The sequence below is a fragment of the Oratosquilla oratoria genome, chromosome 27 (genome assembly GCF_046742065.1).
Source record: "Oratosquilla oratoria isolate Oo_2021 chromosome 27, ASM4674206v1, whole genome shotgun sequence".
Lineage (NCBI taxonomy): Eukaryota > Metazoa > Arthropoda > Malacostraca > Stomatopoda > Squillidae > Oratosquilla > Oratosquilla oratoria.
In genome coordinates, this window is record NC_134803.1 from 55,047,120 (window position 1) to 55,062,119 (window position 15,000).

At 37.9% G+C, this 15,000-nt stretch overlaps 1 protein-coding gene across 10 annotated transcripts in view; it reads left to right on the plus strand.

Annotated features, from left to right (window-relative positions):
• The window catches only part of cac (calcium voltage-gated channel subunit cacophony), a 775,822-nt gene that overhangs the window by 539,491 nt on the left and 221,331 nt on the right, over positions 1-15,000 (plus strand). For 5 of the 10 annotated variants that reach the window (XM_076210759.1, XM_076210760.1, XM_076210765.1 and 2 more), the window contains 5 exons: positions 2,602-2,717; positions 4,083-4,142; positions 4,906-5,004; positions 9,189-9,206; positions 12,963-13,007. In XM_076210759.1, coding sequence (XP_076066874.1) covers positions 2,602-2,717; positions 4,083-4,142; positions 4,906-5,004; positions 9,189-9,206; positions 12,963-13,007 — 338 coding nt within the window. Of the gene's footprint in view, positions 1-552; positions 669-2,601; positions 2,718-4,082; positions 4,143-4,905; positions 5,005-9,188; positions 9,207-12,962; positions 13,008-15,000 lie in introns of all 10 variants that reach the window. The other 5 variants (XM_076210761.1, XM_076210766.1, XM_076210763.1 and 2 more) reach the window with 3 other exon arrangements.

Genomic DNA, 15,000 nt, shown 5'->3' on the forward strand with positions numbered 1-15,000 from the left:
ATGTTTCCTCATGTATTTTATCGTCAGGGTATATGTCTTTTCATGTCCAAAATAAAGAATGCTTGCTATTCATATCCACGGAACATGCTGTGGTATTTTTGTGACTTTTAGGGTTGTTTCTATGTACTAGGTAGCTGAAAAATGGCAGCATTTATTTTCTTGTAGAAAAATTAATTTGTACATTTCTACATTACTTCTGTTTCGTCTTTGCGAACAAAATCATATGGAGAGGTAAAGATTAATGGCGGTAAGAGGACTATGTTGGAATCCTGTCTCATTTCGTTGACCCATACATATAACAGTCTTCGAGAGACAGAAATAGACGATCCCCCGTCTCAAAACACGGACAAGCTGATCATGATTCCAAAGGTCTTTACAGTTACTGGAAGAAGATACTGGGATCTAGCCAAGTTTCCCTTTTAACTTCCTCCTCCTTTCTCTCCCTTCCTTACCACGCCCACCTCTCTCCTTCCACCTTCCCTTGACACATAACAGTAACTCCACATGATGTAAAAGTGTGTTAACGGGCGAGGCCTTGGCGTTGTCTTGCAGAGAGTTTTCCAACGAGCGAAAGCGCGTGGAACGACGCGAGGGGCACAGAAAGGCCCGAATTCGCAGGAATTTTACGGAAGCTTTTACAGGATACTTTGACTGGATTTGCAAAGCAGGTAGCCTAAACGCAACGGACCCAACACCCAACTAAACTCAACTGACTTCGTCCTAGATTTGTACTGCCCATGTCAGAGCCAGACTAGAAATTTGCAATTAGTACTGCCATTGTGTTAGACACAGTAAATAATTTTACCTCTGCGATGCCCTAAGATACCTTAGATGAAAATTAAGCTTCTAGGTTCGAGGTGTTTAACAACGTAATGTACAACCACAATTGATAGTTGGTATTAACAAGAGAATTACAACTGACAAATATTTTTAACTAATAGTATTATACACACAATACCTATAAATGTTTTTATAGTTTAGTAGCAAGACTGGATAAGCTTCCGCCAACGGGTGAATTAAACACGCTTAATCAAAAGTACCAAAGATCCATGATTAAATTCCTTTAGAACGTTTAAAACAGCCCTACACATGAAAAAGGACTAGAATCGTTTAGTACATATAGAAAACTACACCCCTTAGCTATCTAGAACTAGAACAAAATATTATCGAAAAAGTATATTGGAAGAGGAGTAATGGTGTGGACATGAAATCATTCTGGATTGTCGGTGAGAACGACATGTACAGGTAAGTAAAATCGAGTTCGCTTTCATAAGAATCCCCTATTATCACTACTATCTATCACCAGTCAGAATGAAATGATACCCACATAACCCAAATCTTGCGTGGTTATAGCAGAAATCTAGGTTGGGTTGTTTCAAATAATCAAACTTGGTTGCTGCAGTGGATTAAATACTGCCTTCAGACGATTGGTTTAACTGCATAAAACCGGATTTGAACAATTTAAGGACCAGGAGAAAATATAGAAACTCAAGTAAGCTATAATCCACAACATATCAGCATATAATTTGGATATTACTGGGTTAGTTGACTTTGTTTAGAGCAGTCAGAACAAAATATAAGGAAGAGATTAAATGGAATCGGTCATAAATCTTTCACCATCAAAAGAATGCCACAGAAATCAATAGCATGGCATAAGGGTGGGAGTTCCACCAGATACGTACTGGACCTTTGACCGCCTCTTAGCGTTGACGAGCATCATACCGGTAATATCCAGTTCAGACCAGATACCCGCAACCGTGAGATCAACAGCTTAAAATTCTCTTCGTCCACGTTAGTAGTGTGTTCACCTGCATATGTACAGTAAGTGGTATCAACCTATAACACGTAACTACCGTCGAGTAAGCAAGACAAAGCTAGATAATCCTATCATCCTTTTAGGTTACGATAAACACCAAAGTTCTGCGAGTTACCTGAGGTGAAATATCTTTTAGGGTGCAAATGACCAGCTTCCTGTAACTTGCAACCTAATGTACCTGTGAATGTCCTGTAATAATCTCCTACCATGTAATTGGGTACTAATATCCTGTAATGTAAGTTGTTTTTAACCTGCAGTGTAAATACGTACTAATGTCTCGCGACGTTGTGATTCTCAACCTGAATGAAGGGGACTGCAAGAGACCATAAGGCCTACACTAGGCAGTTCCATGTTCATTACCACCAATCATCTCCATCCATAAAGAGAAACTGTAATGTTATAACAAATTTGTAAATATAGACTTAAAACCCACTACCGGAGAAATAATATCGGAAGGACAGGAGATCATATATTTCGACTATCTGTTGTCCTCTTTCTGCTGAAGAGGATCACAGATAGTAGCCGAAAAATACGGATCTCCTGTACTTCTGATATTATTTCTCCGGTAGTGAGTTTTAAGTGTCCATTCATAAAGTTGTCTAACCAAAACATCCAAGAGTTATTTGTGTCATTCATTTTCACAACCTCAAAAATATCTCTTCATCTGTGAAACTTCTTCTACACTCTTGGGGTTCAGAAACCTTTGGGTTGGGAATCACTACAGGTACGGAACCCCACGACTAATACCTCCGAGATAACCCATACGTCCTCCCTTGTTCCCACAGAGAGTTTGCCAAAGAAAGAGAGAGGGTAGAAAATAGACAGGCCTTTTTAAAACTTAGGCGCCAACAGCAATTAGAAAGAGAATTAAATGGCTATGTGGAGTGGATATGTAAAGCAGGTAAGTGGAGAGTTTCATGCATTTCTAAACTCATGAAACTGCGTTGATCCTCTCGTGTTTGTGAGGAGTCGGGGACGGGCCAGGGCGACGGGGCTGGTGGAGTGGGTGGAGTGGGTGGAGTGGGTCGATTGGGTGGAGTGGGTGGAGTAGGTGGAGTGGGTGGAGTGGGTGGAGCACAGTAAGTAAACAGGGAAGGAATGCGGGGCTAAGCAGCTTTCAAATCTGCAAATCCGGAATGCATAGGGAGAAAAAGGCAGACAGACAAATATACACATACGCAGCAAGAGGGAGAGATAGAGATAGAGATAGATGAGGTGAGGGGAGGGGGAGGGAGGTGGGGCTTATAGGGAAAGAGAGGGAATCATGGAAGGGGGGAGAGAGACATAAAAGATTGAACAATTAGTTAATGATAAACGATGAAATCAGGTTATTGAAGATACATCTGGTGACTAGGGAGTGTGTGTGTGTGTGTGTGTGTGTGTGTGTGTGTGTGTGTGTGTGTGTGTGTGTGTGTGTGTGTGTGTGTGTGTGTGTGTGTGTGTGTGTGTGTGTGTGTGTGTGTGTGTGTGTGTGTGTGTGTGTGTCAGTGTCTTCTTGCGTGAAAACGCATTTGTGTTCTTTTAATGATTCTTATTCACCAACACAGTACATTATTACTTACACAATTACTCTTGTATATTTGTGTCTGCCTGTGTTTGTAGCAGATTTGAGGGGGAATATGGGGAGGATAGCGCTGTGACAATTAATTTCTGTTAATTTGATACAAACAGACTGATTGATAAACAGCAGGTACGTAGACCATCATGCCCTGCAGCTCCAGCATTGGAGAAATAGTTTAAAAGTTAGAGCAGTATAATTATCAATCCTTAATATTCATCTTAGAATAGAAGGTATACATTAGCTTAACCGTGTAGGCTATGTAGGCTGTAGAAACATAGACACAGGGTTAAACATAGTTTTGCCATTAACCTATCATAAGAAATGCTATTTCTCTATAAAAATTAATCATATGTTTGTATTAATCTGAATTTATACTACTATATATACTTAATACAGCATTTATATACAATTATAACAATTTGTTATACCTTTGGATTTATACCTAACGCTCTAGAATTTATATACTTATATCAATATAATGCGAAAAGATCACAAAACCACGTGATCCAATAAATTGCTGAATAACCATAAAGGAAAAAAAAAAAACTAAGATTCCCAAGCGCTTTCGTAATATTTCACATTTAGATGCGAAATATCACGAAAGCGCTTTTCCTTTGTGGTTATTCAACAATTATATCAAAATAGATATCGCAAGATTAATATTTCTTCCTGAAGTCAGTTACCAATGGTTATATATTTCCACAGAGGAGGTAATTTTAGCTGAGGAGAGGACCACGGACGAGGAAAAGGCGCACATTATGGAGGGTAAGTCAAGATAGATGCTCCCTGACTACATGTCCATTTCATATTAAGTTCATGTTCGTTTCATGTCCATAAAAAAAAAAATCACTTGTGGCCCGATTCGACGATATCTTTAGCTTCATCACAATTGTCAAAGTATTTGTAGTGATGTTAGTTCAGAATACATTTTATGATTTGTTAGAGATATATCGTTTGCAATCGAATTAGGAATATGTAATTTGCGGGCAAACAAGGACGAAGGTCTGAGCCTTAGCATTAGAACTATTTTGGTAACATTCTTTTTTCAAAGAATAGTTGGTGTTTGACTGCTTATAGTAAAATCTTTTTTTCTTTCACCGCGGAGTTAGTGTTCAATAGTATATGTATATATATATATATATGTATACATATATGCATATATGTATATAAATGTATGTATATATATATATATGTGATAAAAACACTAAGAACATGCGTTCATAAATGCGTGACTAACCATCAGGAAAAAATGAACTAACGAAGCAGAGCACTTTTGTATAATAACATCTTCAGCACTGAAGTTGTAATTATACGAAAGCGCTCTGCTTCGTTAGTTTATTTTTCCTGGTAGGTATTCATGCATATATATATATATATATATATATATATATATATATATATATATATATATATATATATATATATTTTTTTTTTTTTTTTTTTTTTTTTTTTTTTTTTTTGAGTTTTGAGTTTTGAGTTTTGAGTTTTGAGTTTTGAGTTACACGGAGACTCCTTATTTTCATTCCAGCGCGAAGAAGAGCAGCTGCAAAAAGGAAAAAACTTAAACACCTCGGGAAGAGTAAAAGTACCGACACTGAGGATGACGACCCTGATGCGGACGACGAGGGTAAGTGGAGGGACTTCCATTATGTTCAGGTCCACCACACTCGATCGGGAGGTCGGGCTCTCACACCGGGAGATCACCTACATTTTTTTTTTTTTCCTTAATCTCATACAGCCGGTAAAACATTAGTACCAAAACAGGAGGAACAACACACTTGGTACATCAGGTTCATATATATTTTTTCCGAAAAAAAAAATTGTATATGGTACACGTGTTGAACAGACTTTTTTTTTGGTGAGGCTTCTTTGGAAGATTTTTTTTTTTTTTTTGGAAACGGAAAGTCATGATGCGAAACGCTTAAGCAAGAAGCAGTGACTTTTAATTTTCTTCATTTCATTTTTCTCTTTTTTATTTTAATTTTTGTCAAGAGTCAGTTTGCGTCCGTAAATCAGGGATGATTTTTACAACTACGTCTCCGAAGATATGCTTCGTGATTTTTTTTTTCTTTTCCATTTCTCATACAGACACATAAAATTCTAAATAAACACACAAACACGCACACGCACTCAAAAGCATACACAAGCACACACACATGCATATATATATATATATATACTGTGTATATATATGTATATATATATATATATATACATATATATATATATACATACATACATATGCAAAGTAGACCACTTGGAAAAAAGAAACTAACAAAGCAGAGCGCTTTTGTATATTACATCTTCAGTGCAACAAGTACTTGTTGCACTGAAGATGTAATATACGAAAACGCTCTCCTTCGTTTAGTTTCTTTTTTCCAAGTGGTCTACTTTGCATAAGTGAACACACGTACCCGTGTTCTTATTAGCATACATACATATATACATAGACATGTGCGGTTGGACAACAGACTGAATCGTTTCCCTTCCGCAAGTCTTCAGAGCTCATCAACACCTTTCCCTTCATCTGGAGGTGCTGCCCTGGGTGTCGGTACCTGGTCTCCGGACTACAACAAAGACTTCTCTGTCTCTATCTCTCTCTCCAAACTTCAATTCTATTACCTCCACATTTTCACATAATAAGAGCTGACAGCCGGGGACTGACCTCCAAGCAGATGACATAGAGACAATCCTATTTGAATACAACACAGACGATGGTTTATTTCTTTACACAGCGATCTATGGGGCAGTGCTCTATGGGTGTTACCCGACACTGTGGGCATATGGGTTTCAAGTCTTTCTCTCCCTCTCTCTCTCTCTCTCTCTCTCTCTCTTTCTCTCACTCTCTCTATGTATACTGATGATAAACCCCATCAGGGCATCTAGGACATGTAATGAGTAAGATATAAAGAACGATATTATAACATTATGAAAGCCCTCGCTAAACTCAAATATCATTCGGTGATTTGTAGCTGACATACAAAGATTATAAATATATATATATATATATATATATATATATATATATGTGAATATATATATATATATATATATTATATATATATATATATATATATATATGTATATATATATATTCGAAAAAAGCTTGAGTTCAGGAACCATAACGGGAAAAGTGAAAAAAAACAGACTCAGAAGCAGGTAATTCAATCCCGACGTTTCGAATCCCGCGCGGGATCGTCCTAAGGACATATACAGTATATATATACATACATATATATATATATATATATAATATATATATTATATATATATATATATATATATATATATATATATATATATATATATATGAGTTCAACTTAAAAACAAAGAAAAAACTATAATTCTTCTGAACGAGAAAACTTCTGAAGTATATAAAAGAAGATCGTCTATTTCCCCCCATCAAACTCAAGCTTAATTCAAACCTCGGTTAAAGAATAAGAAGACGTTTTGTCATATTGAAGATTGGGGAATTTCACGCCAGCCGTTGTCCTCTTGTCCTTATCTTATTTGAACGCAGTCCCTGACGTCGGCTGTACCACGAAAATATATTTCATTAATGAACAGTAATATTCGAATGTGTCCAATCCTTTATAAAAGAGAAAGAACCTTTTTGGTACGTGTATGTATTACGATAGTTAAAACTACCGATATTGCGAAATATTACTAGGAAACTAATCTTTGCATTTTCACTAGTGTCCAGTTATTATTATTATCATTTTTATTGTCGTTGCTGTTATTCATTGTGTTATTACATGAAATAAGTTCTCATATGGCGCAATTCAAGTTTACATGCCTTCGATCATGAAGTCTACGAGATTTAGGTTATCAACAACGCAAGTTTGCATATAACCGTTCATGAGGACTAAGCCTTTTTCACATTAGTGTCTTTATCCCTAATTAATGAGATGACAAACCATAACATTCCAAAAAGCCGTTTCATATACGTATTTAAATCAGTATTCTGGTTTTAAACTTAATAATTTGGTCATTTTTATAACTTCTTCTTAATTTTTATGTGCAGTTAGGGCGCCAACCCTAAAATCTCAAGCAACATCTTTGTATGCAGATATGAAACACCGAATGATGTCTGAAATATTGGGACGAGCGTCTAAATCGTCTTAATTTTGGCTTGACAAACGGTATAAGAAATGTATTCAAATTTTTCACACAAAAAGATAAACTCAAAATAGTGCCGAATTGAACTCCTGTCAAGATTTGCTTGTAACCACGAGGAAATTAAAGATCGGAATACTGAACGTTTTCGTCTATTAATTTTTTGTGAATACTGTTGCATCCTGTCAAGATGTGTCATGTTTTTGAGAGTTCATGGACCATTCTTGGAGAAGCTGTCATAAAACAGCGTAGTCTTAATACCTTCAGTTGTTTTCCCTGCACTCGGATTTAGAATGATACTGTCTTACTCGTCGATTTAACATAAGTTATGATAAGAGATTGGGAGGAACCTTACAAGAATTTTTTTAAATAATATCCAAGAATGAGAATTTCATTACCAAAAGGAAACTTCCCAAAGTCACGTTTCTGACTCCTATTCTTCTCCAATTTTCAAATCACTTAACACATTTCGAATCTGATTTGAGGTTTCTTTGCACTAAGAAGCACAAAAAGACATTCTTTTATATGCTGTATAGAAAATACCTATCAACTGTCGTGCTGGCCTCGGCCACTAGAAGAAACGAGACCAGATCACTAGGTTTCGAGACAGAGGTCGCTTTAAGAGACTTTCAGCCCTGACATACATATGCATCCAGATACTGTACATACACAAATACAAATACATATACAAATACAACCACATATAACTTTTCCTAGTGGACTTTGAGCTCTAGTCCAACTACTCATAAAACTAGCACGGGACAACTTTACTACAAAGGATGGCTATGAGAGGCTTAACATTGGTTCCTGTACACGTGTATATATGTACACATGTGTATATATATGCACATATACATGTATATGTACATATGTGCATATAAAAATACATATGTTTTCGTAATAAGGAATAAGATTTAGTAGAAACTGTAAAGGAAACCATATATGGAAAAATACAGAAAGATAGCACAAATTATACACATATTTCAGATTCTAGTCTGAGACAGTTTGCAACAGTTTGCTCAAAAGCATCTCAGACTAGTGACCGAAATATGCAAAAGACCTGTTTCATCTTTTTGTGTTTTCCTCCAAGCGTGGATTTCTTTTATCTTATATATATATATATATATATATATATATATATATATATATATATATATGTATATGTATATATATGTATAGTTAATTTTTTACAATAAGTATTATAGCACCTACTGAAATCAGGGACATATACTATGTTTTGGATGTTATTTAGCAGTTCCCATTTGTAACCCAAGTTTTATCTTCAATTAAGAGCCTTCTTCTTTGTTAAAGCTCCTCTTCTCCTCAATGATTCATTTAGTTTCTTTAATTGTATGTTATTAATTAAAGTTATATGTTTAGGGAGCTTTGAATATGCAAGCGTTTTCAATCAGATTGGGTTTCATGTATATCTTCATTGTTAATGTCCTTAATTTGTTGTGGAATATTTAGAAGTACCCTCATTATTGTTACCATCATTTATTATCACTATTATTATTATCATTATTATTATTATTATTATTACTACTATTATTACTATTTATGCTACTACTTTTCAACTACTGTCATTTCTTCTTCTACCACTGTGACCACTCTATTTTTTCTACAACTTAAAAAAAAAAAAAAAAGTTGACAGTCCCTGTTCTTTTTATGCTAACATGATGCTTTTTCTCTCAGTTCCAGCAAAAAAGAAAGGTATTGGTAATCTCAACATGGTAAACCTAGATTTTCTGCTAGAGTCTCTTTGTTCAACAAACCTTTAATTTCTCGTTCTCATTAATTCTCTATAAAGTCTATCTACCTAACTACCTATCTATCTACTTAATTATATAGGCTTTCAGTTTGTATTTTTGGTAGGTTTGCTCCGCCTTTAAAGGGTATGTGCTACTTTGAATAGAATTACTACAAGAATGAGTGAACAAGTAGCTTTGTCAAGTACTGTAGGTAAAAAATACGATTTTTTTTATTTAGTTGGACAAAGCAAGCTCATCTGTGAAATCAATTGGTCTATTGTACTTGAAAAAGAGAAAAAAAAAATCGAAAAGGAATTACTCATTAGTTCTGATGACACGAGATGAACTTGCTTTACAAACTAGATTATATGAACGTATTCCCATAGAACGTAGACTCGCCCCATTTTGAAATAGTATTTTGAATAATCAGGTCTTTGAAATGCATTACACCTCTAATGTCATGAGAGTTGGGCACATGTCCTGTCTAGAGTTAATTCAGTGAATCATGCATGACATAAAGTGATTAACGCAGTTAGAAGAGGAGAGACATTTGCTGGATACAAGTGTTTCCCTTTAGACAATGGTACCGATGTTCATCGTGGAGCATGTGTTTGTTAACGTGGAAGGGTGAGGGGGGGGGACCAGTGCAGGGGACGGACAGGAGAGAACAGTTTCGTCAAGCAAGATTGGCAGCCCGCGATGCTCAGCGTGCTGCAACAGCCTGCCTTCCCCCCCACCTGCCCACCCCCCACACCACCACAACTGAATGTGGCACAACAATATTGTCAAGATATGTTCGACTCAAGACAGGGCCTTACCATTGATTAATTTGTATTCAATTGTGAGACAGCATACCCGTAAGATTTTGCTTGTACATATTTTGATGAGTAAAAGATTTTTTTACTAAAGATACAAAAATACTTTTACTTAGTGAGTAGATAAAAATATTTATTTCTGGCTTCCTTTTGTAACCATTTCCATATTCATAAAATTATGTCATGTAATACATTACTATATACATATATGAATATGTGTAAATCTATGTATATGTGCTTATACATATACATATATGTATATATCTATATTTGTGTACTTGGTCAAACGTACGTGTATACACATAGGAGTAAAATTATATATGCAAATGCATATATAAAGAAAAAAGTGTATAATGAATATATATATATATATATAAATATATGTATATATGTATATGTATATACATACATATATATATATATATATATATATATATATATATATATATATATATAGTACATAACGTGTCAATCAATTTGTTGCCCGCCATATCTCCTTCAGGAGACACACCGTAGGGCTCCCGGTTCAGCTCACAGGTTATACAGTGAAGATATTTTGTGGACGCTTCAGGAATGAATGAATGAAAGACAGTGTCCTGTAATGTGCAATGTGAATTTAGTGAGTTTTACGAATGCATCTACATTTGTGTGTACATGTTTGCTTAAATATGGATATATGTGTTTGTGTGACTGTTTGTTTGTTTGTTTGTGTGTGTGTGTGTGTGTGTGTGTGTGTGTGTGTGTGTGTGTGTGTGTGTGTGTGTGTGTGTGTGTATGTGTGTGTGTGTTTGTGTGTGCGCGTGTCTGTGTGTGCATGTGTGTGTGTTTGTGTATGTGTGTTCGTGTGCATGTGTGTGTTTCGCTGTGTGTGTCAGTGCACAAGCGTGTGCGCGTGTGCGTGTGTTTGTGTGTGTATGTTAGAGTGTGCGTGCGTGTGCATGTGGGTGTGCGTGTGCATATATGTGTATGTGTGTGTGTGTATGTTCAGTTAACTTATTCCTTCAATTCTCTAGTGCAGGAGACCATGTGTTTGGATATTTATATGCATATAAACCTCTGTCCGAAAAGTATCCGACCTTTGTTCATAAAAGATATTTGTAACCAAGTGCAACAAACTTACCCTAATCGCCTTCAAAGAAGTCCCCTTGAACGGCCACACTTCTCCAAACGGCAATGCCACTATCAGAAGCAACGCTGGAACGCCTCTTTTGTGATGGTGGGCAGCTAGTCCGTCTCATTCTGTGTGATTTCTTCTCTGGACTGAAATCTGGTCCCTTTTAGGGCATTTCCAGCTTGGGGAAAAGCCAGAAGTCACACGAGGACATGTCGGGAGAGTAGGGGGGCCTGAAGAAACACAGGTGCGTTGTGTTTGGCCAAGAAACTCGAATGTGAAGAATGGGCATATGCGTTACCATAATAGAGCTACCAATTGCCCGGTGCCCATAGATCCGTTTTTTGTGTGTGTGTGTGTGTGTGTGTGTGTGTGTGTGTGTGTGTGTGTGTGTGTGTGTGTGTGTGTGTGTGTGTGTGTGTGTGTGTGTGTGTGTGTGTGTGTGTGTGTGTGTGTGTGTGTGTGTGTGTGTGTGTGTGTGTGTGTGTGTCGTACAGCGTCATGAAGGCGACGCAGAACCTCTTGGTAAAGTTTTTGCCGTGTGGTGTGTGATCGCGATGAACCAGGCCACTGGAGCCGAAGAAGACGGTCAGCATGATTTTGACATTGCTGCTGATCTGTCTTGCTTTTTTAGGCCCGGGGATGTTAGATGCATCCGTTGTGATAACTGCAACTTGGTGTCTGGGTCGTACCCATAAACCCAGGACTTATCGCCAATGATCACTGTGTTGAGGAAGTTGGGATTGCCGTTCATAGTCTCCGGCAATTCCTGTACGATATACTAAAAGAGTTACTTCTGCTCAATCGTTAGCAGCTTTAGTACGAACTTCGCTGAAATTCTCCTGAAGCCCAAATCCTCCTTCATAATGCAATGAACGGACCCAGTGTTGACACCCACCTCGTCTGCAAGTTATCTGATTGTAATAACTGGTTAATGATGATCTCATTTCGGGATTTTGATCGCCTACCAGGACGTGCTTTACTCTACACTGATATGCGGCCATCTTTGAAGCGACTGTACCACCCCTTCATCTGTGTGGTGCCCAATGCTTGGTCCCCGAAGACCTATTGGGTCTTGCAGATCGTTTCCACTTGTAAATCACCAAAATTTACTAAAAATTCGATGCAGTAGTGTTGTTCAATTTTTCCAATTCAACGGCGCTCATTTACACGTTCTCACTTGTCGGTAGTCGGCTTCGACTGACAGTTTCTGCAGAAAGAAAAACATTTACGCATGCGCTTGCAGACGTGCATCAAACCACGTCTTCCTAAAAACTAAGGTCGGATACTTTTTGGACAGACATTGTTTATGTGTGTATGTATATATATATATATATATATGTATATATATATATATATATATATATATATATATATATATATAGTTCGCGAGGGCGCGCGCGCGTGTGTGTGTGTATGTGTGTGAGGGGGTAAATATATACACATATACATATATATATGTGTGTGTGTGTATATATGCATATATATTCAGCAAAAGTTACATGAACACATGATTCACAAATGTGCAGATCAACATAGAGAAAAGAAGGAAATCATACGTTTTAGTCAATGATTATTGGAAGAGGTCAAGAGCCTAATTATATTTCTCAATGTTTGGTGTCGTGTTCTGTTTTGTGACTGAAGCAATTCAGAGAAATTTGTATCATATAACTCTTATATATACAGAAGCATAATCAAATGTGGTTTTATCAGTCATTTTCTTTGTGATAGCTTAAATATAAGCCCGTAGACTTGGTAAACTTATTGTTGGTAAATTTTTTATTTAATTCAGGTCGTTGCTCTATGAGACTTTTTGGCTTTTACGAGAAGAGAAAAGGTGAGTGTCACTCGCCTCTCCCCTACCTTCGTGACTCATGTGCTGTACATGAGTTTCCCTTTTTGAAACTAGTTTCACTTTACTCTGTACCTATGTTGATGTCATTGTAGACGAATACGTTCGTTTTCCAGTTTTTCATATCTGTGCTGATCTGCAAATATATGTACATGTATATTTATACCCCACTCGCCCCTCTATGTATCAAATTAGATACATTGAAGGATTTTATTCTGAATAATACCAGAACCTCTGGGCGCGATTGGGATATGTGCATGTACATTTTATTGAATCTGACGGCTGGTAACGCATTAAAAACTTTCTAGTTCCATTACTAACTCCGTTGAGTATCAGGTAGAGTGGGTAGAAATTTTCCAATGTTCATTAGGAATGAAGAGTAAATAGGTGTAGGATATATCACACGACGTCACGAGATTCGTGTAATATCACTTAGGTGTCAGCCTCTTTGCACAATATAATTTTGCAGTCAACATAGGTATGAATATCAGATAACACTCAGGGGGTCACAACATGATAGATATAGTCTTATAGAAGATATTGGCTTATTCGAATGTACAGTGAATGCAAGTGAGCGCGATGTCGGTGCAGGATATGATTTTTATGTTGTTTCTCTGGTAGGCGACTTTGAACAGCGACATTTTGTGTGTCAGTGTCCGTCACTTTGATGTGGTGGAATGATCGCAGATTGGGGCCTTGTCCACCGATTCCTGGCTTTAGTCCCAAGATGGCAGTCATGGAGACATTCCAGGAAGGGCTTGGGTTTCCAGTACTCATGGAGGCATTCCAGGAAGACCTTGGGATTACAATACTCGGACGTCCAAGATTGGGGCCTTGTCCACCGTTTCCTGGCTTTAGTTCCAAGATGGCAGTCATGGAGACATTCCAGGAAGGGCTTGGGTGTCCAGTACTCATGGAGGCATTCCAGAAAGAGCTTGGGATTACAATAGTCGCACGTCCAAGATTGGGGCCTTGTCCACCGTTTCCTGGCTTTAGTCCCAAGATGGCAGTCATGGAGACATTCCAGGAAGGGCTTGGGTTTCCAGTACTCATGGAGGCATTCCAGGAAGACCTTGGGAATGATCGCAGATCGGGGCCTTGTCCACCGATTCCTGGCTTTAGTCCTAAGATGGCCGTTAAGGAGACATTCCAGGAAGGACTTGGGTTTCCAGTACTCATGGAGGCATTCCAGAAAGACCTTGGGATTACAATACTCGGACGTCCAAGATTGGGGCCTTGTCCACCGTTTCCTGGCTTTAGTTCCAAGATGGCAGTCATGGAGACATTCCAGGAAGGACTTGGGTTTCCAGTACTCATGGAGGCATTCCAGAAAGACCTTGGGATTACAATCCTCGGACGTTCAAGAGAACTAGTGTGCTGCCCTGGGCTCTGCAGGAGAGGAGAGTTTCTTTAAACTCGTTCAAAAGGCCAACAAAAATTTTCTCAACGATAGTGCCGCATCGTTCGCAGACGTCTTTACTCTATTGAATACATCTGCGAACGACGCGGTTCCCCTGTTGAGAAAGATTTCGTTGACCTTTTGAACAAGTTCAGAGAAACTCTCAGAAGGAGAGGAGAGTTTCTTTAAACTCGTTCAAAAGGCCAACAAAATCCTTCTCAGCGATGGTGCCGCATCGTTCGCAGACGTCTTTACTCTATTGAATACATCTGCGAACGAGGCGGTTCCTCTGTTGAGAAAGATTTCGTTTACTTTTTGAACAAGTTCAGAGAAATTCTCCTCTTCTTCTGGAAAACCTGGGACAGCACATTAGTTGCAACTTTGCAAGATGTAACGTCGAAGATGCATTTCTTGTATCATTGCCAAGGACAACGTCATATACAGTTGGAAGAGGGGCTGTCCCCAGGAGTTCATCAGAAAGGAGGGTGGCTAAAGGCCGGGTGGGGTGTCGACCTTGCCTGTGTGTCGAGGGTGTTTAAAGAGGCAGCATTCCTGTGAGGTCGTGGGTTCATCTACGTT